This window comes from Phoca vitulina, unplaced genomic scaffold, assembly GCF_004348235.1.
Source record: "Phoca vitulina isolate PV1807 unplaced genomic scaffold, GSC_HSeal_1.0 scaffold41, whole genome shotgun sequence".
In the NCBI taxonomy this organism is placed as follows: Eukaryota; Metazoa; Chordata; class Mammalia; order Carnivora; family Phocidae; genus Phoca; species Phoca vitulina.
The window spans coordinates 5114728-5137099 of record NW_022589744.1 but is presented as its reverse complement, the minus strand read 5'-3'; the positions used below and the strand labels follow the sequence as shown (position 1 = coordinate 5137099).

General features: G+C 42.5%; 1 protein-coding gene across 3 annotated transcripts in view; it reads right to left on the bottom strand.

The window, feature by feature from the left end:
• CEP112 (centrosomal protein 112) overlaps positions 1-22372 on the bottom strand; it is a 475433-nt gene that overhangs the window by 84364 nt on the left and 368697 nt on the right. For all 3 annotated transcript variants that reach the window (XR_004302419.1, XM_032429545.1, XM_032429546.1), the window contains exon 24: positions 11916-12005. Coding sequence is in view for 2 of the 3 variants with exons in the window: in XM_032429545.1 (XP_032285436.1) it covers positions 11916-12005 (90 nt within the window). In the remaining variant the exon portion in view is untranslated. The remainder of the gene's footprint in view (positions 1-11915; positions 12006-22372) is intronic.

The window sequence follows — 22372 nt, the reverse complement described above, 5'->3', positions numbered from 1 at the left end:
GTCATCATAATCAAAAAGGGCTTATTCCAGAAACTCAACACTGATGATTCAATGTTAGAAAACTAATCTATGAAGTTCATAGTATTAGCAGAATGAAGGGCAAAATTCATATGACTATCTCAAAGGATGGACAAAAGGGCCTTTAAGAAACATCCATTTATAATTTAAAAGTGAAAAAAATCTTTATAAGAATAGAAAGAAACTTTCTTAATATGAAAAGGGAAACTACACAAAAGTCAACTTTATTTCTATATACCAGGAACCAATGGTGAGAAAATAAAATTTTAAAAGTAGTACCATTTCAAAAAGCATCATAATATGTAAAATAAATAGGAATAAATTTAACATAAGATGTGTAAGATATCTTTACATAAAATAATAAAAGAATTAAAGAATTCTTAAAAAGGCAGAGGGATATACTATGCTCATGGACTGGGAGACATTAGAAATTGACAAGTTGAGTCTAAAATTTATACAGAAATGCAAAAGGCTATGAAAAACCTATCACTAAAATGTAAGCTTCATAAGAGCAAGGATTTTTCTTTGCTCATTGATGTCTATCAAGGCCAATAAAGGACCTGATACATAGTAGTTGCTCAGGAAGTATTTGTTAAATTGAATTGAAATGTTGAATGTATCACTTAGGAGTTTAGAGAGTTCACCCTGAGCTGTGGCATGTTCTAATTTACCATCTTATTTACCTTCCTCTGTTTACCAACTCAAGCAAAACCTCAAAATCTTCTGAGCCAAATGAAGCATTTGGAATCATTTGGTCTAGGTTTCCAATTTTTTCCCATTCTTTCTGCATGGGCATTCCTTCAAATAAAATCTTAAAGTGGAAGGGTAGAAAAACAAGATAAATTGCTGCTCTGGTTCTATAGTGGGGGGCCAGGCCTGACGTGCCATCTGTCAGATCCTTTCTGCTGCTGCCGAAAGAACCAAGCTTGATGTAAGCCTGACATCTGGGCCCTTTCTTCTCCACCATGCCTTGCTACCTACCTGAGCCAGGAAGAGCCCCCCACATAAGTCTGTCGTTGCTAAAACAGTGCAAACCCTCCCTTACTTCTTAATTAAAATTAGAAAATCTGTCAGAGGGCTTTCTACTCCTACTTCTTGCCTCTTCTCAATAATCCTGAGTGTTATTCTCACATACAAAACCAAAAATGGATCTTTAAATGATGTTTTCCTTTATTATAATAACAGAAGCTCCTAGAGGACAAGGTTTCCATGTCAACTCTATACGCTGAGTGCTGAGAAGGTATTAGATTGTCTGCTTCAAAATAGGTGTCATATTTCATACAATTTTAACCACGCCAATGATGCTCTATTCTTCACTAGTTCTAATTTCTCTATGTGATTCAAGAAGTCATTCTTTGCACTTGAACATTTTATGACAATATTTTCTTCAATTGGAACTGTCCTCGAGTTCTGTATAGAAATCCAAAAGGTTACGTATGTTCAAAGGGCCTTTTAAATTTCTCAATTTTCCTTTGTATAAAAATATCACCTTTCTTTCCTTATTTCTAGTTTAAACAGATACACATCTGAGGCCTCGAAAATACCTGGGCTCTGTCATTTGTTTGACAATAAACAATTTCCATCGCTTCTACCTCCAAATAGCCTCTTTCAACTGGAAGGAGATCTTCTCTGGCTGGATGAGAGCAGAAGAGGAATTTTAAGTAAATGTTAGCTCAGAATATGTGATGACTTCTGAGCGTGACAGGCACAGTAAGTAGTCATCAAACGTTTTTCCCTGTCACCGTGCTGACTCACTCCCATCCTCTTATACCATCTCTGTGTTTCTCTCTTCTTGGACTTCCTCTTTCCAGCCATTCACGCAATTCCATGAAGCCAGTGCTCAGCAGCTGTCAGAAAAGTAAGCCTTGACAGGACACTGGTCAGGGATATAGTCACCTTTCTCTCTTCCTAGGAGACTGTATTCCATTACGCAGGTTAATGCTCGTGATCATTCTTCTTGTCCACCAATGTAAAAAGGTGGCATAGAAGAAAACTTGGTTTTAAGCTTTTATTCTTGGGTTTTAAGTGCCTCCATAATTTAGTGATTTGGAGTAAATCATTTTTGGAATAAAAAAAGTTAAAAAAAACCCACTAAAATTCCAGCCAAAACTACCTTAAAGATAAAATTAAACCACAAGAAGGAATAATGTATTATCACATTACTTCATTACAGGAGTGCAAGATGAGACCCAGCCCCAGGCAGACACAGGCAGGCTTTGAAGCTGGCAGCCCCAGGTCAGAGGCTTTGTGGCCCTCACCCCCTGTCCCCATGGCCCCCCAGTGTTCGCTGCATGGACAAAGAGCCACTTCGACAATGTAGAAAATGCTTTATGGAAAAACACCTGCAATGATGCAGTGGGTGCTTTGCTGACACTTGGATTTGATACGTCAGCAAAGCACAGGATTAAAAACATGCCTCCTCTCTCCTCCCCCCAGCATAACCAGCCTGGTGAAGTTAAAAACAAAGGGAATCTCCAGAAAGCCATGATGAAATACAGAGCACATTCATCCCAGAAGAGCTGCTTTAAGTTCTCCTTTAACAACAGCGTTGTGATCCTTGTGCATAGTTTGTGTACAAGTGTTGACTTGCTTTGCCCCTAAAATCTAGAATTCTACCAGAACTGATTTATAAGGAAAATTTTGATGAGATGCATATTTTAACGAAAATACTCATGTCCCTGACACTGTGCTTCAAGTGTTTTTCAGAAAACAGCGGCAAGTATTCAAATAAACTCTCATTGAGAATAAGATGTGGCCAAAATTAAATGTGGTTCTATCCCTCATAACAACACAAATTTTAGAATGATGCATCATACCAGCTGTCTGGGAACAAATGTATTTTGTTGGCATGGGAACAAAAGAATTAGTCTGAATTTTGTAAATAAACTGTGGTTATTAAAATTACTCGAAACAAGCCAGAATAATAACCATTAAACATGAAAAGTCAATAAAAGTCTTTGAATTTTATTTCTGTTGCAATTATTATTCCTGTTTTCATAATGTGCTTTGGGATAAAACACAGTTTTGGGCTGTTAGTACTTTTAAATAGATTTCACTGCAGCTGAGTTAGCCAACAGCAGCTAAGACTATGAAGTTTTAAAATCCATTATGGAAAACAGAAATTAAAGGCTTGGAAGTCTGCAAAAGACCAATTCTTCCTCTTAACAATTGTCACGATTATTGCCTCATTGATTTTCTGTCTACATAGCGTCTTCCTCTGTAGGGCTGCCTGTGACTCTATAGATTTGTTAGTTACTCTTGATGACTGAGGTGGTTTAAAGACAAGCAGTGCTACCCAATGGAAGCTTTAAATATATTGATGGTGTTTCTCCTAATATCCATGCTGCTCCCCCACAGATCGCTGGGCTTTGTGGGAGGCAAATAAAGTCTTTGGGAATACAAATGATGATCGTTGTAAGGGTGGGCCAGGCAGAAACAGCTAAGGCTCTGCCAGATATGGGTAACATGAGCCCAAAGCCACCGATACTAAAGGGATCCAGTTTTATTCTTAAACCCGGGAACCTAGGAAGGAAGCTGCAGAATGCTAAGTTTATCTGTAGAGAAAATAAAGGACTTGGCTGGTATCCCTCCTGCTTTGTCCTTCTGAGGGCATCTTGTGGAATAGATTGCAAGGAAAATCTGCCCTGGTTGAGAGAGGAGCAGAAAGGTGGGCTACATGGCATTTGCCACACCATGGATGAACCCAGGGGACAGCAGGCTGAGAGAAATAATGCAGAGAACTCAGAGGCTCTCATCCCTCTGTGGATTTTTAAAAAGACAGAAAAAAGGGGAGCTCAGGGAAACAGAGTGGTATGCTGGGTGCTGGGGGTGGAGAGTGTGTGGGGGGGAAATGTGGAGATGTTGGGTAAAGGGTGAAGACTGGCAGTTGTTAAGATAGTTCTGGGATCTAGCCTACAGCGCGGTGACTATCGTTCGTAAGACTGTGTTGTCTCCTTGAAATTTGCCATGAGAGTAGATCTTCAGCATTCTTACCACACACACACACACCACAGTAACTACATGAGGTGATGGAAGTGTTAATTAACTTAATTGTGGCAATCATTTCACAATGTATATCATATCAACACGTTGCTTTATGTTTGTTTTAAATATATACAATTTTATTTGTCAATTATACCTCAATAAAGGTAGAGAAAATTACTGAGAAAACAAGAGGAAAGGTGGGCTGTGTGGGCAGGGTGATGGCATTCTGCTTTCTCTTGGTTTTCCCAACCTACGAACCTTCTGAGAACCCCAGATAAGCCATGAGATAAGCCATGAGAACGCTCAATGATCCCACTCACTCCAGAGGACAATTATACAAGAATATATTTATTCCAACAAAAGCCTAGACAAGAATATGTTCAGAAAGAGTCTACTTAGCATATGGCTAGGGGTGCAATATAAAGGATCTGGAGTTACTACCCGAGTCTGGTGGCTTTTGGAACTCTTCATTCTCAGACTCCTTGTGGAGATGCTGCTGCTAATCCCCCATCCCTTCTTCCTGTCTTCCTTCCACGAATCCCCCGGGTGCCACATGGGCCCAGCACGGGCCGAATGCTGATTTTAAGGATGAATATGACACAGTCCCAGCTCAGGGGCCCACCCTCAAAGAAGGCAAACATCTACTAAGGGAGTTTGATGGGAAAACCTTTAACAGAGTTTCACAGAAAGTGTTAAAAGAGCACAGATGAAAGAGGGACATGGAGTGGGCAAGAGAGTTTTGAGGATGAGATTCAGGGCAGCAAGGGCTTTACTGAGCAATTCGGTGTGACGACAAGCCCTAGGGGGAGTGCCTTGAGATGATACATAGGGCCGTTACCCTCAAGGAGCTTAAAGTCTATGGGGACTCTCTTTGGTTTTCATGACATTAAATTCAGGTGTACAAGATAGTGACTTGACCATTCATGCCTTTAAAACCCTCCTTATATCCTCCCCTACTTTTTCTTGTCCATTCATCTGCCCGTGGGCCTCTCGTCTCTTGCCTCTCAGTATCATCCTCATGCTGTGGGCTTTGCTAGATTCCCCCATCAAGAGGATCCAGACATGAATACATTCTTCTTGAGTTCTAGTTCATATTTTCAATTACATGTCTCCAAATGAATGTCTTGCAGCTAGCCTCTAAGACTCAATATCTCATGCACAATACACTATTCATCAGCCTATCAATTCAAAGATGTGGTATTATTCTTTTCTTTTGCCCTCTAAATCTTTGTGTTCGGTGAATTTCAAGTGAGTCTTCACATCTACTCCTTTCTACTCCCTTTGACAAGATAGAGTTCGAGCCCTCCTGATCTCTTGTGATTTGTGATGTGAATTTTAGTGCTATACCCTCTGAATTCATCTCTTTTCATCCCCTGGTCATCTCATCTTCTGCTACCAGATTAATCTTTCTAAAGTATAAATGCAATCATAGAACACTACCCAGTTAAAGGGCAAAAATCCTCAGTGGCCGACAACTGCTTTCTGACCAATGACGGATTTCCTTAGCACTGTATCCAAGATTAGCCACCAATGCTCCTAACACATAGCGCAGTGCTTGGTAAAGAATAGGTAATAACACAGGTTTGTTCTTTTTTTGAACGGATGAAATGAACCCAGCTAACTCTCTGGTCTTATTCTCCTCTTCACTGATGCTACCCTCTGACCAAGATATTAGTCACTATTCCCTGAACCTTCTGAGCCTGCGTTCTGCTTCGCATCTTCCCTCATTCTGTTCCAAATGTCTTTCCTTCCTGCTAATGCCTAGGTCACCTGTCCCCTTGTACTCTATGGACAACTGTAATGACACACATTTCATCTGCATTATGTTTTATACTTTTTGAAGTATTTCTCACACAGTATCCTGTTTTGATGTTCACATCAACCCTGTGGAAGGGTATTATTACTGACATTTTATGAACCTGATATCCAGAAAGGTTAAGTGACTTGCCCAAGAACACATGACCATAGTGACAAAGATCGACCTAGAAGCAGTGGTGCTTCTCTGTTGGATCATACTAGTCCTTGAAGCCTCTCCTTTTTCTCCTCCCCATGTCTTGGTAGGGGTCTCTGGGCCAACCTTTGTTCCCTCCTCACACACAATTATCTGTGACTGTCTTGTTCACTAGAGTCTCTCTTAAATTAATTGATGTGGTTAGACCTTAAATATAAAGTGAGCTGCTACAAAGCTGTGATTGAAATGTTAAGTGTGACTGGATTTTATATCCCGTATATATTTGCATATATAATATATATTACATGTAATAAATATTACATTATTGATTTAGTTTTTGCACTTTTTAATAATCTTCCAATTTTTTGAGTATAGTTGACACACAATGTTCCATTAGTTTCAGGTGTACAAGATAGTGACTTGACAAGTTTATGGATTATGCCGTGCTCACCACAAATGTAGCTACCATCTGTTACCATACAATGCTATTATAGTATATTTACTATATTCCTTACGCTGTGCCTTTTATTCCCATGACTTATTCATTCCATAACTGGAAGCCTCTATCTCCCTCCCCCCGGTATCCATTTTGCCCATCCCCCCATGCCCCTCCCCTGTGGCAACCACCAGTTTGTTCTCTGTTATAGGTCTGATTCTGCTTTTTGTTTGTTTATTCATTTGTTTTGTTTTTTTAGGATCCACATAAATGAAATCATATGGTATTTGTCTTTCTCAGTCTTATTTCACTCAGCATAATAGGTTCATCCATGTTGTTGCAAATGGCATGATCTCATCACTTTTTATGGCTGTGTAATATTCCACTGTGTGTGTATACACACACACACATACACACACATACATATATATAGAGAGAATTTACTCCATTGTATATATTCCATTTATATATATTTCATATAGATTCCAATTTCTCTCTCCCTTTCTCACACACTCTCTCTTCTCACATATATAAGTCATATTTTCCTTATCCATTCTTCTACTGATTGACACTTAGATTGCTCCCATATCTTGGCTATTGTAAATAATGCTGCAATAAACATAGGGGGGCATTTATCTTTTTGAATTAGTATTTTTGTTTTCTTTAGGTAAATACCCAGAAGTAGAATTACTGCATTATATGGTAATTCTATTTTTAATTGTCTGAGGAACCTCCACACTGTTCTCCTGACTGGCTGCACCAGTTTACATTCCCACCAACAGTGCACGAGGGTTCCTTTTTCTCCACATCCTTGCCACACCTGTTATTTCTTGTCTTTTTGCTTCCAGCCATTCTGACAGGTGTGAGGTAATATCTTATTGTGGTCTGATTTGCAGTTCCCTGATGATGAGTGATGGTGAGCATCTTTTCATGTGTCTGATGGCCATCTGGATGTCTTCTTTGGAGAAATGTCTATTCAGGTCCTCTGCTCATTTTTTAATCGGATGGCTTGGGTTATTTTGGTGTTGAGTCGTATAAGTTCTTTATATATTTTGGATGTTAGCCATTATAGGATATATCATTTGCAAATAGCTTTTCCCATTCAGCAGGCTGCCTTCACTCTATATTTTAAGACAATTTATGAATTACTTGTGTCAGCGCAGTCCAGACCCTTCATGCCTGGGCACACCAGATACGACTAGGAACTAAACCAGCTGGCTGCCCCAAAATGCTAGCCATAAAACCAGACAGGCTCTCCAAGGGCAGTCCCAGGCAACAAGATGAGGTAGCGGCCCATGTGCTCCACAAGAAGCTGGCAGAAGTACTGCTCCCCCCCCGCCTCCCCAGTCCCGACCATTTAGCAAGGACCTGGTTCCCCTGAAGGCCACAGGCTCCTGAAACCACAGCCTACCTGAGGAGGTGGACCCTACCCTTTTACCAGCTAGAGATCTTTCCGTCCCTTCCCCTTGGGGAAGACGGACAGCAGTGCCAACGTGTGTGTTCTTTCTGCATCTTGTGAGTTTGAACCTCTATGCCAGTTAGAAGAAAAAAAAACCTCCTTTAAATTCCATGCCTGAAGTCCGTTTTACACATATGTTCTCTGCTCTACTTGACTGTAAGCTCCTTGAAGACAAGAACTATGACTTATTCATCTTTGTGTCTTCTCAGTACCGATCACTGCCTGGCACAATATGCCTATCAAAAGAATGAGACTTTGTGCAAAAAAAAGTAGGACACTGTGAGTGAAATGCGCAGCATTATACTTTATTTATTGGATCTTGAAGGTATTGTTTTTTTTACTAACTTATTTAAAATCATCTGCTGAGAAACTGTGTGACCAATGTAATCAAAGCTACTCATACTTTCAAAACTTAAGATACTCAGTTCAAAGGAGGGGTTTTGTCCCATGTATGTTATTATCAGACATTGTTTGGGGACTTTGTGATAAATATTGCTTTGTATAGTGTTAAAAATACCAAGTAAAATGTTAGACTATTTCTTTTCTTCCTTCTCTTTTCTGTAACTTATCAGATCGAATTATCTTGGCCAGGGCTAGAAAATTACTTAGTCTCATTGCAAACAATGAAATCTTGTTTGCTCCCATGAATGAGATTTAGTTTTACACATATCTGAACCTAAGAGATGCGTGGCATTTATCCATTTTACAGAGTGCTCCATATAACGGAAAATAATTTCCTGCGAGTGAGCTGGATAGGTAGGAGCAGTCCTACCCTGGGCCCACCACTACCACGTTAGGGATTCCCTTCCTTTTCTGATGGCTTCGTTTCCTTGCACAATGAGGAAGTTCGCTCAGAGCTCTGATCCCTTTTTCTTGCTGCACGTATGGGATTCTTGCTCGATCTAATCTAGAATTCGAAATTTATTAACTCCTGGTATGGAGAAAAATAAGGATGATTTTTAAATTACTTTGTTCTTTGTGGATTATAGGAAACGTGCTTCTATAGGGCTGACTTAGAAAATTAGTATTCTTCTCATTTTATTTGTGTTATCTTGAAGGTGCATCAGAGCACATTAACCCTTTGGAACTATGGGTGAACAAGCCTTCTTTGGTGACTCCGTTGACTGCAGCCCCTGGGGTGAGGGGAGAGGTGACGGCGCGCAGGCAAGGGGTGGACAGCAAGAATACCACCCATCAAGACCTGATGAGAAGCAGCTTTTTGTTTTTAATTAAAAACATAACTTTTAAAATGCCTCATTCATTTTTTGTTTTTATAGACTCAAAACACAGGAATTTTTCTTAAATGAAAAGCAGAAACAGTTTAAACTTTTTTTTTTTTTTTTTAAGCAAGCAAGTTAAAAAAGGAAGGCCAGGAAATTGTCTTTTGTAATTCTGCCAGTCTCAATTTTGATTCTTTGTGCAACAAGTATCAGGATAATAATATTTGGTCGAAAAGAAAGAGAAGAAATTTCCAAGAAGCTGTTTTGATTATTTGAGAGGCTGATGTCAGGCTGGCTCCTGGTCCTACAGTTGCTTTGACAGATGCAAAAAAGAAAACCCTACACAACAATTTTGACATTTGAAATATCCTAAGTAAGCTCATCTATAAGGAGACCCTACAAAATGTCCATGGCGATACTTGTAATTATTTTTGACTATTTCCATTAGTGTCACAAGTTGAAAGGGGGCCACGGGTCAAATTTAGATAAAACCAAAGTTAAATTAAGGGAAAGATAGAGGAATAGGATTTATTATGTGCCCATTATTTGCTCTTGAGTTTTGTTGAAACAATTGGCATCGAATCCTAGCCACACCCTAGGATCTTGTGGAAAGAATTCAACATTTTATGGTTGCAATGATTACGAAATATTCAGTTTTACCCATGGGTATTTCCTGACATTTCTTTGGTAAACTGTAGCCCTAACAGAAGATATCAGGAATTAGTGCAAGAAATAGTCTAAAAAGCCATTGTCACTACAAAGATGAAAGCAACTTTGATGATCAAAAAGAAGTCAATAAAAAAAGACAGAAAATGGCCCCTGAATCCTTCCCTATTGTTCATTTGGGATTTCTTAATTTCCCTACTCTCAATATATTATGGAATTTTCTGTGTGAAGTTTTGCCACGAATTAGAGTGATGTCAACAAAGTTTTACCTTAAGTCATATTTTATCACAAATTGGAGGAGCCCCAGGAGGGAGCACCATTTCCTGCCTTTAAGCAGCTGGTCTTCTAGTTCTGAGCATCTCAGACGGAGTGAGCTCAGCCGCCCTTCCGCGGCGAGCAGGCCTATGCGGGCTGCAGCTGAACACTACGCCGCCGTCCCATGAGCCGTCGTCATCTGCAGCCAAATCTGCTCGCTTTGGTCGCCTTCGCTCTTTGCTGCGCTCGGCCCACGGAGGGTTAGCGGCATTTGCCACCGTACCAGGTATCTGCAACCGTTCGTCACTGCTGTGCAGCCTTTTTATTCACCAGAAATGTCATGGAAGGAGGAAGGGTTCAGAATTCTGATACATCCGGCTTCGAATCCGCCTCTACTAGTCACTACTTGTGTGAGCTTGGACGAGTTACTCAGCCTCTCCGGGTTTTAGCGTGCCCTTGATGAAACGGGGATGATAGTCCTGGCCCTATGTGGTTATTATCACGACAAGGGAACTACTGTGTGTATCGTGTCTCAGACAGTGTCTGTCACCTTCACACCTTTGATCAAGTGTAGTTATTATTAAATGTTTCATCCTAGTATCATCTTACATTGTGATCCTGTTATTGACTGTACATTAGACTCTAGGAAATTCATATATATCCATGTATGTGCACATACATACATACTTATGCACATTGTATAAGACATGATATATACATAGATACACGGCATATATGTTACAAAGGATACAGATCAGAGAGTAGGAAGGAATTATAGGCGGTCAAGTCAATGCACTAAGCGGTAATATTCAGCATCTACTAGATGCTCACGTTTGCCATTTTGTGCAATCCCCTACCTCGGTGTCTGTTTGTAAACATCTGCAAAGATGAATAAAGTTTCCCTCTTAGCCGTACCTCAGTGTTTACTCGTCCCACAAGGTCTTAATTATCTAACCTAATGTTTCTACGAGACAACTGAAGTGTGAGAATCTGTCGATACCTATGGCACTTTCTGGGCACAAAGGCTGGTGGCACTTAGGAGAACGTTAGCAATCCTCTATCCAATGGCTGGGGAAAATGCGTTTATCAAAGGTTTCATCAAGACTCACAATCTCTATTGATAACGTTGTTGACTTTTTAGTTTAAGCTGTCAAAATTACCACAAAGAATAATTCACTATAACCAGAAGAACTGGATGAAAATAATCCTGTCATTTGAAAATAAAATAGGCCATTAGCTACTGTCATAGCCAGATTATTCTGGTTATTTTAGACTTATTTCATCAACATAGTGGAAAGAGGGGGAAAAGTAAAGTTCAAAAGAAAATCTGATTTACGTGAGCACGAGAATGTCCATACACCTGAGTGTGATGACGTGAGGCCCCTGTCGGCTGCATACTCAGCACCCATTTCCCCCTTCTCGGTCCAGGCCATCCTCCCTCCCCTAGCCCCTCACCAGCAGGTGCGTCCCAATCGGTCTAGGCTAGCTTGGGCCCCTGAGTCCTCTCGTCAGGGACTGGACAGGCCCGGCTGAGCACGTGACCGGTTCTGGCCAATGAGATGTGAAGGGAGGCATGGAGGGGGGCGGCGGCGGTTCTGGGAAAGGTCTTCTTACTCTTCAGGAGGGCATTCTGGACACCGCCAGGTCTGCACGGTATGCCTGGAGCTGCAGTGGCCCTCCTGGATTGCTTCTGGGATGAAGCCATCACGGGAGGTGGAGCCACGGGAATGGCCGAGCAGAGCCTGCCCTACCTGCAGACTCCGGTCATGGGAGCTAAGCAGTCCCCACGCCGCTTCCGCCAACTAGGGGTGGGGTACTCTGCTCCTCGCAGCCGGCGCACCCCAGGGGCAACGGGAAGTAAGGAAGCGGCTTGGCCTGGGGACAGGGAGCTGGCCAACCGGGCCAGCGGCAGCGGGGAGTGCCTACCTGTTCCTGTGACTCTAGTTCCTTGTGCTGTAGTTTCTTCTCTGCGCATCGCACCTGGTTAGCGCGGTTTTCTAGTTCTTCTTGTAAAGCCTGAAACGGTGTAAGATAAACACGTACACGTTAAAAATTCGCATCCTCGAAACGAAGTCTTGCCACCTGAACTGGCATTAGAAAGGCCTCGGCTCGAGCCATTACTGCTCTTCCCCGGAGCTCAGGCAAACAAAACCAGACTTTTAAGGCGACGCCCAGGTGTTTTCTACTTTAGGAATAACCAGTATCACAAATTCCAAAGAGAAGACAGACACATTAGCACATTCCGTTTATAAAAATGTCTCTGATATTCCCAGCACAGAGCCACAAGCATGCAATCAAGCATAAAGCTATCGCTAATGAATGTAGCTCTCTCGTCCACCTGCAAGGTACCGCTGCACTCTGAGAAGTGTTGTGACAGTCTAGGAATTGTAATGTCGGACTAACATGACAGGTTTCCAAATTACACTAATAGTAACCTTAAAGGAATGTCTTTATTAAGTCATGAAGGATGGTGTGGAATTTGAGGAGCCCGTAAGAAGTGTACGGAGAGGAGCTCTTTCAGTGGCCAAGTGGCTGCTGGAAACAGAATTCAGGTTAACATGGGGAATTTAGGAACCATGAGATCAATAATTGTCATTGCCTCCATCACTATTTTAAGTAAAGAGGGGAAGTCGTAAAGAAATAGAATGCACTCAAACAATCTGACGTAATTATGGATATGATATACAGAAAGTTACAGGGAGAAGGACACATGGCATGGTAACTGCAAAGGTACCAAATAAATTCTCAAAATAAAATTCATTCAATCAAGACAATGGATTTCCTGCTATGTGTCAAGAACTGTGATAGGCTCTCGAGATAGAATAGTAAAAGAAACCAGACAACAAAAAATTCCCTGTTCTCATGAAGCTTGTATTACATTGGGGGGTAGACAATAAGCAAATAAGTGTAATATATCAGTGATAACTGTAGAAGAGAAATAAAGCAGGCCAGGAGAATATTCTGGATTGGGGTCGAGGAAGGTATTGCAATATTAAACCGGTGGTCTGAGATGACTTGAGCCAAGACTGGAAGGAGGAGAGAGAGCAAGTCATGGACAACTGCAGGCAGAGCCTTCCAAGCAGGGGACACTGTATGTGCAAAGGCCCTGAGGTGGCGTGTTTGAGTCAGCGTGGAGAGTGGGCACAGGGTGAGCCAAACCATCAGGGACATCATAGGTGCCAAGTCACATTAAGTCACACAAAGCCTTGGAGGGCAAATAAGAACTTTAGATTTTATTCAGAGGTAGAAGGAAGGCTACTGGAGGGTGTGGGCAAGTGTTGCTTTAGTTTCTGTAAGGAATAGATGGAAAAGGGATAAGGGCAGAAGCAGGGAGGCAGGGTAGAGGCATTGAAACATACTGGGGAAGGACGATGGGGAAATGGACCAGGGTGGTGGGTGGTAGCAGTTGGGGGTTTGAAGATAGAGTGACAGCCCCAAGGGGTGGATGCAGAGCATGGAAATAAAAAGATCCCCAGGATTTTGGCTTGAGCAGGTAGAAGAAGGCAGTTGGGGAAGGTATGGGAGGGGTCGGAGCAGAACATCTGTTTAGCTTGGGATGCATTACGTTAAGTCTGGGATGCCCATTACACATCCAAGCAAAGATGTTGGGTTGAAGCTAGGTATATCTACATACAGATATACATAGTGGTTCTTCACCTTTTCTGGGGTTCTAGATCCAGCAAGCCAGCATCTGATGAATGAGATGTGGTCACTCCCCACATGGAAAAAGTATGCTTATAATCCGGTCTTTGAGATCAGGGAGTCTACAGATTGCCTGAAGCCCATCCACGGCTGAACCCCAGGCCAAGAACCTCTAATTTAAAAAGTAAAAAGGTCTGAGGATGAGGTTAAAAGCTTTAGGGGCTCTTTGATATTATGCTTGACTATAAAATCCCCAATTCAACCAAGTCTGCCAACAAGCTTGAAGGTCTTCTTGTTTACAATTCTGGTATTGTGGTCTGGGAATGTAACTGTTCCTATGTTTGTTGATCAAGTCACAGTTTCTTTTTTCCTTTTGGTAGCTACCAATAAATAGGATCGTATCCGCTTCTCTGATGGCATCACTGGGGAGAGGAAGGATTACTGTAGTGGGAAGAATGTTTGCATGTTTTTTTGTTCCCAGTCTTTCCTGCTCTCCCATCCACTCTCATCCTGCTGTCAGAGTGATCTTCTTAAACCGAAATCTAATTATGTCAGCGCTGAAATGCTTGAACAAGACTCCAGCGTCCCTGAGATACAGCTCAAAGTCCTGAGCGTGGCTTGCAGGGACCTCTGTCTTCTGGCTCTGGCCAGGCTGAGCCCCGTGAAGCCTCGGCGTCCCGCTGCGGGGCTGTGGCCAGGATCAATAACCAGGGCGGCTATCACTGACTGTGTGGGGTTTGTTTTTAACCCTCACTGCAATCCTGGGCAGTAGGTGCTGCTTCCTCTGTGTTGGAGAGCACAGAATTGGGGTTCGGCGAGGTTCCGTAGCCTGCTCAGGTCCCCGTGGCCGCTTCTCAGGCACTGGACTGGAATTTTATTTTATTTTATTTATTTATTTTTTATTTTTATTTTTTTAAAATTTATTTATTTGACAGAGAGAGAGAGAGCGAGAGAGGGAACACAAGCCGGGGGAGTGGGAGAGGGAGAAGCAGGCTTCCTGCGGAGCCGGGAGCCCGATGCGGGCCTCGATCCCAGGACCCCAGGATCATGACCTGAGCCGAAGGCAGACGCTTAACGACTGAGCCACCCAGGCGCCCTGGACTGGAATTTTAAAACATTAACTTCACATTCTGTACATTTTGCTACTCGTGCTGCCTCCTCCTCCCTCTGTACCTATTCTTCTCTTTTCTTTGCTTGCAAGCTTCCCCACCTGCTCTGCCTGATGGCGTCAATCCTGAGAGCTAAGAATGGACTCCTCTGGGCTTTTATCCTTCTAGTGCTTCAGAGAATCAGCGTCTGTGTCCGTGCAGGACTGAGAGCATGAGCAGCAGCTCGGGGCTCTCTCCCCCTCAGGCCTGCAAGCCTAGCGCCAGACCAGCTCGACACCTGACACTGAATTCATGTTTGTGGAAGGAGCTAAGAAATATTTGAGCTATCCTCCCTGAGGAAATGTACTTCAGTCATCAGGGCTTCCAAACGTCCTGAATGCAGCACGTTCAACTGAAGGTTATTATGTTTCTCGAAACAGAGAAGATACAACTATACCTTCCAAATATCTATAGCTAGACATATATTATATATGTATATATATGACATCGTTGTTACTTGTGGTAATATATTGTCTGCTTTCTGCCACAATAAAAAATACACCACTTCCTGTATTTTTTTTTGTTTTAATTTTTATCTTTATTCTATTTTTTAAAAGATTTATTTATTTATTTATTTGAGAGAGAGAGAGAGCACGCCCTCATGCACATGCATGGGGGCGGGGGAGGTGAGGGGCAGAGGGAGAGGGAGAGAGAATCCTCAAGCAGACTGCCCGCAGACCACGGAGCCCGACGACCCTGAGATCATGACCTGAGCTGAAACCAAGAGTCTGACACTCAACCGACTGAGCCACCCAGGTGCCCCGAGTTTTTATTTTTATTTCGTAGAAGAAAATAAAGGAGATGTGCACCTCTGTTGTCTTAAACAAAACATTGCTCCCTGCCTCGTCTCCCTCCTCCTCGTGTGGCAGCAGACCCTGGGAGCGGCCACACGCAGCGTCCCCTGTCCTCCTCTCTACCCTCTGGGCATCCCCGTCACACCGGCCAGCTGTCTCCTCCACGCTCCCGAGTCCATTTTCATCAATCACTTGTTCCCTCCCAAAGCCCAAGCCAGAAGCCAGTTTTCTTCCCCATCCTGTGGCAGTATTTGGCCCTGTTCATGCCCCGGTATTTTTTCCCTTGAATTGTGAGCGACTAACTCTGCAGAGTGAAGCCAGGGCTCAAGTAAGGAGGCTGCTGCAAAAGCACAGGCCAGACGGGACAGGAGGGCTTGAAGGAGGGCTGGGGGTGGCGGTGGCGGAATCACGAATGGGGCGTCAAGGGCAAGAGGGACTCCGAGGTACCACAAGGCTTTGACACTGGTCGGCCACAGAATAGACCCCGCGGACTACTGGAGGGACAGGGAGCCAGAGCAGTGGAGGCAGGCTGGTTTTTGACAAGTTGAGGTTAAGGTGCTGGTGGGACTTCACAGAGGACCAGTCACAGTGGGAGGGGGCTCTGAGCAGCGGAGAGGGGTCTCAGACTAGGTGCAAATAGGACACTTCCTTGGGGAAGTAAGTCGAAAGCGAAGAGGTTCGAGAATCTGAATCATGGCTGACAGCCCATGGAAGAGCAGGCAGAGGGGGAGGAGGCCAAGGGGGCCGGTGAGAACTTGGGGGTGAGGGGGCAGCTGAGAATTGAGCCTTACGGGGCTCTAGCTGAAAGCGTTTCTAATAGGACGGGTCACAGAATTACATCTGATCCTTTCTCCACACTCCACACAGTGACAAGTCTAAGTCAACCATATTTTATCAATGTTATCAAACTAGAAGTGAAATTACATTTGCTTTTTAAAAAGGTACCGTTTTGCAAATTTGCTTGTAATTTAAAGATGTAAGACGTGACCTTTTGAAGGTTAATCAGAGAAAGCAGTATGTCTAGAAATTACTTTTATTATCTGTTAAAAAATCAGTTTAAAAAATTGGAAAAGTAACCAAATAATATACCACTTTCAAAAAAGTTCAGATGTACTTAGATGAAAGGAAAATGATGGTTTATATTGGCAGCTGTTCCTAGTCTCATATTCTAAAAAATTATTAGGCCATTAGAGTTCCAACCTCAGAATCTGACATAAGGACAGTGTGAAAGTGACCACAATTACTCAATCAGTACAAGAAGGAACATTCTTTCGAGTTGTGGCTTCTTTATTCAAAAGCCTTCAGATCTGACATTTGACACACACACACAAAATCACAACTTTTGGTTTATTCCTGAGAAAAGCCCATGATAATGAAAGAACAGAATGTCCAACATTGGGTCACAAATATAAAACAATCCAACTTGCATGGTTAAACTGTTCATTCTGCAAAATTATTCCTCATCTCTCAGCTCTGCTGTGTTAACTTGCATCATTACTGAAAAGGCAGTTCTTTTCTCCCAATTAAACCTGTCTTTAAATGCCATGTAAGTCAGCTTGCTGTAGGAAGCTACACTGTGCCGACTTTCAGAGTGCTTTGTGGTGGTCGGGAAGAAAGAATGACACTTTCCAGAAGAAAAATGTAAATGACATAATAAGCTTTGCAAGAACAATGAGGGTATACCACACTCCTTAAAAGGGAGCATGTTATAAGATAATTTGATTTGTTTGTTTAAAATATGAAAATAATTAGGGCAAATTAAAGTCTGAAAGATTATACATGTCAATGGACTTTGCGGGGTGAGAAGGGCTGGTGGCTAAGGTCCCCATTAAATAGCCCCCGTGTCAGTACTAGAGCTTTGCTGTTGGTTTGGGGGGAAAGAAAGAGTACTAGAGTCGATGTTATTTTCATAAAATTTATAAACACGATTCAAAGCAAAGCACTCAACTTGTAAAATCATGCATTAAGGACTTATTTGAAGTCTTATTAAAAACCAAAGTTTCTCTGGCAGTTCTCAATCAATTAAACAAACATGAAATGATGGCAGATACATGCCTTTTATAATGAATAAATGAAACAAAAGAGTTCGTTTCAATTATAAAGTGGTTAACAAGTTATTTTATGAAGGAAAAAGTCATTGGAAGGGAGAAACCCTGTGCTATAGTGATAAAAAAGAAATGGGGCATCTGGCTGGCTCAGTCAGAAGAGTGTATGACTCTTGATCTTGGGGTCATGAGTTTGGGCCCCACAGCGGGTAGAGAGATTGCTTAGATAGATGGATAGATAGATAGATAGATAGATAGATAGATAGATAGATAGACAGACAGATAGACAGAATGTTCCCAGTATACAAGGCATATGACAGAGGCTTTCAGACTTAGTCTTTTGGTGTGACCAGAAGTTTTTCTAGAGATCTGACCTTGCCCTTAGCCAACCTCTCGGCCAGCTCCACAGATGGAGGTGAGGGTGGGCATCCATTCTGGCCCATGAGAGCTATCACCTTGTGATCCTTTTTCGGTAGGCTGTCTGGGCAAGCAAATTTGTCCTCAGCTCATCACCCAGAATATCTGGCCTCCAGGTTGTCACCAGAGACTACCATCTCAAACTCTCTACGTCCCCATCTTTACCAAAACCTCCATTGTGAGAAATTTGGAAAACTACGTTCTAATCAAAATAGAATCAAGAGGAAAAAGCTTCCCTCTCCTGAGTCACTTCTGGAAACACTGTCAGCAGAGTGAGCTCTTCCATGTTGTTAGGTAGACTGTAGGACTATGCCTTCCTGCTTTTTAAGAGTTTTCAAACCAGTTCTCACTGACTTGAAATTGAATGCATTTTATGCTTACATTCTGCCTCATCCTGTGTTGCCAAGTTTTGGCAAAATGCCTATGTCTGACTTTTTCACAAATCATCACGAGGCCTATGGGCACATTTTTCTGAGCCTGCCATACATTGAGGGGCAAAGGATAAATGGACCCTTTCCTTGGTTCTCTCCCATAGACCGTGTTCTACATGTTCTCTGGGAAGTGGGAATCTCGAATAGTGTAGAGTTCTTTTATTTGAAGAAACTGGGGTAAAGCATATGTAGACCAAAAAATCATGGATTAAGTTTTGCCCTGTGTAAATATAAAATTGGGGTCCTCAAAGTCATTGATTTTGAAGACTTTGGGTTAGGTCTGTGGTCATGAAACGAGGAAGCAGACGAGCCTCTGCTGGGTGAAATGCAGGAGGGGCCTCATTAGCAGCAAGCTCTGCACGGCCAAGGAGTTTAATAAGCAAAGAAGCCGAGTATCTGTACCAAAGATGCTGCCCAAAAGAAGTCCACCTGGCAAACTGTTGAAAATTGATGGGTGCATGGGGGTTCTGCATACTATTCCCCCTACTTTTGTGTATGTTTCAAAGTTTCCATAATGAGAAGCTAAAAAAAATGTTAAGCTTTTCCTACTTAAAAAACATGAAGTCACCATATCCTTCCTTTCATGAGGTTTGAATTTGCTATCTTACTTCAGAGAAGACATGATTCATTCATCATTCAATGGGTAGGAGAGATATAGAAGGACTTCCCCATGTGTATTCTGAACATAAAGTTAAGGAAGCAAGGAGTGATGTTCATATTTTGACCTAAGGAGAAGATAATTGGAAAGGGAAGGCTTATTTATATTTTTATTAAGATATAATTTATAGACAGTAAAATTCCAGGTTTATTTTTTAATGGAAGTGGTCTGTTTTCTATTTAAAACATGTAAGATGATTTAAAAGTTTGTGTCATAAAATATCTATTAAGATTATAAAATCTTGATATAAACCATCATCCCGATTGGTTTATCTATCAACCGGAAATGACACCTGATCTGTGACTACAGGGAAGAGACAATAATTATGAAGGGGATATAGGCATGACTCTCATTTAAACCTTAATTGCCTTTTTAATAACGCCCACATTTGTGTAAGTAGCATTACTTCAATTCAGTTTACAAATGGTGCCGACATTATTTCTGACGAGTCGGTTTTCCTTGGCATGTCAATGGACACAGAAACAGCAGATGATTTTCTTTCTACTATTGCTAACTGAAAGCTAGGGAAAATGAAAGAAAAGCAACAAAATCTCACTACTTTTATGTCAGATTTATAGACTTTTTTTAAAGCACATCTTGAACAACTGGGATACAGCAGGAAGACCCAGCCCTGTCTCCCAGATGAGGAGATCTAACTCTGAGGGGGAGGGAAGATGATACAATGGGAGAGTGACATTTTTCCTGGGTGGTCTCACTGGCTATTTACAGAGGCCACTATAGCTCCTGTCTGATTTTATTTTTTTAATAGGCTAAATCTACTAACAAAAGTAACAAGTCTTCAACTGAAATGCCAGTCAAGATTTCTTTCAAAGTGATTTCTTCATTTAGACCTACCCAGGATGAATAACAAACCATAAGAAAGTTTTATTAGTGATTCTACAGTGATGGAGAACGGGCTCATACTAGAGATCTAAAGAAAACCAGAACCACAGTCACTGCAGAGGCCACTAATGTATTTAAAACACAACAGTATATATATATTTTATGGCTTACATTCAGGTTTTTAATTTTTTTTTCACATTCCAAGCAAGCACTTTTTTTTTTTCTTTTTTAACCCTCATAATTCAGTCTCTGGTGATATTGGTATGAAGAAAAGGAGATCTTTGGGGGTGTTAACCCCATACATATGTTACTCTTCACATCAGGCAAGATTCCTTTCAGGTGGAAAGTTTCTAGTCCTTGTTGCAACAAACCACATGTATAAGAAATTGCACTTGGACGTGAGCCATTGCTATAGTACGTAGTAGGCTACTGATTCAGCATGAAAGGCAAAATTATTGTGGCCAGTATGAAAAACAAGAATAGCGTTTTCACCCGAGAAGAAGAAAGTTTTTACCTAATCTCTCTTCTCTTTTTCTCACCTATTTTCAGGCTTCTAAAATTCCTAAAGAACTTCCTTTAAAAGTCCTAAAAATGCACTTTTAAAAATGTTGGTTTTTCCTGGTCTTAACACAAGTTCTAGGAACAGAAGTCATGTTATTCCAAGACTATGACCTGAGGAAGCTGGCATCTCCTGACGCACCTTATCAATGTTTCCCTAGCCACACAAAGACCCTCCTGACCTGACCACGTCTCCTCTTCAAGTAGCAAGTATTTTTCTACTCAGGAAATCCAAATCACAGGTTCTTATCTCAGGTAGTAGAAATCGAGGATCAAGTTCAAGAACCACAGCTAGGATGTTTCAGGATCATGGAAGAGGGCGACAGAGTGAAAAGTGTTGATGTCTTGCAGACCACCCCTCTTCTGCACAAGCCCAGGGAAGAGGGAGCACCCATAAGTCATTCATTTCAATTTCGACTTTCTTAAAATGGCTAATCAGTCACACACGTGATCCCTTGAGCCTGCAGCATTCATTCCAACAAACCGTGATTGTCTCCTCTATTAAAACTGAAGAAGGGACGTGCCGGCTAAGAGAGAAGGCAGATGAAGGAATGGCCACGGGGCTCCCTGCGGAGGTGGCTGGGGGCTGTCATTAACCAAGGGCGGGGGACAGACAGAGCAGAATTAAAATATATGGAAAGGAAGAGAGAAAATACATTTCTGTGTGAGACAGATTCAGTGGTAATACGATGCCAGTGACGACCACGAGCGAGAGAGAGATCACGAAGGAAGCACTTCGGGGCAGTGAGATCTTGAGTTGAGTGTTAGAGGTGGAGTGCGCACCATGACACCAGCGTCCCCTGTCCCCCGGGCAGTGGCTCCCAGCTCCAGTAAGGACCTTCCTGCTGAGGGCCCTAAAGCTCATCTCCACACACATCTCGCATGTCCTCTGGTGTGGTGTCTCCCACTGTCTCTGTGTGCACACAGCTGCTCACCATCATCTCAGACTATCAAGTCCAAGACCAAACTCATGGTGTTCCTCCTCCACCAGCTTCCCTCCCCACTGTCCTGCCCATCAGTGACACAGCCCTCTTTCTACCGCCACCTGGGTTTAAACTCATGGCCCTCCGTGGGCTGTCCCTCTTTCAATTCTCAGTCCCGGTTAGTTGCCTGAGTTCCTTCAATTTCTATTTGAAGGCACTCTTACTTCAGCCTTCATTTTTGCACAGTGGGATTCCATATTTTTCCCGGCTGTGAACTCACTGCAACCCCCTGGAAGACAAATTTTTCTCAAAGACTATCTTTTTATTGCCATTCTCCAACTCCAAAAACATAAATGCCTGACCATCTCTTAACCCTGTCAAGGTTAACATTCTTCTACCTAGTTCCAAATCCCTCCATAGTCTTGCTTACTGTGCTCAGCATACTAACTCAAAGCTAACACGTTAGCTCCCACAGGTCAGGTACTGTGCTAACATGTCAGATCCCACAGGTCAGGCGCCGCGCTAACATGTCAGATCCCACAGGTCAGGCGCCGCGCTAACATGTCAGATCCCACAGGTCAGGCGCCGTGCTAACATGTCAGATCCCACAGGTCAGGCGCCGTGCTAACATGTCAGATCCCACAGGTCAGGCGCTGTGCTAACATGTCAGCTCCTTCATCAGGCTAGGAGCCTTAAATACTCCACTTCTTTTCACAATAACTCTCTGAGAAGCCTCACTTGGGAGGCAGCTAAAGCTGCTACAGATTGCCCAAGCTTTCCAGCTAGAAAGTCATAAAGAGAGGAAATGGCCCCAGGTCCAGGGACCCTGGAGGAGGGAATGGTGCTGCCTGAGCACCTGCCTCTCTGTCTCCCCTCTACCCCCCCCCACTGCCCTGAGGGCCTCTGTTCCTTTCTTCATCTTAT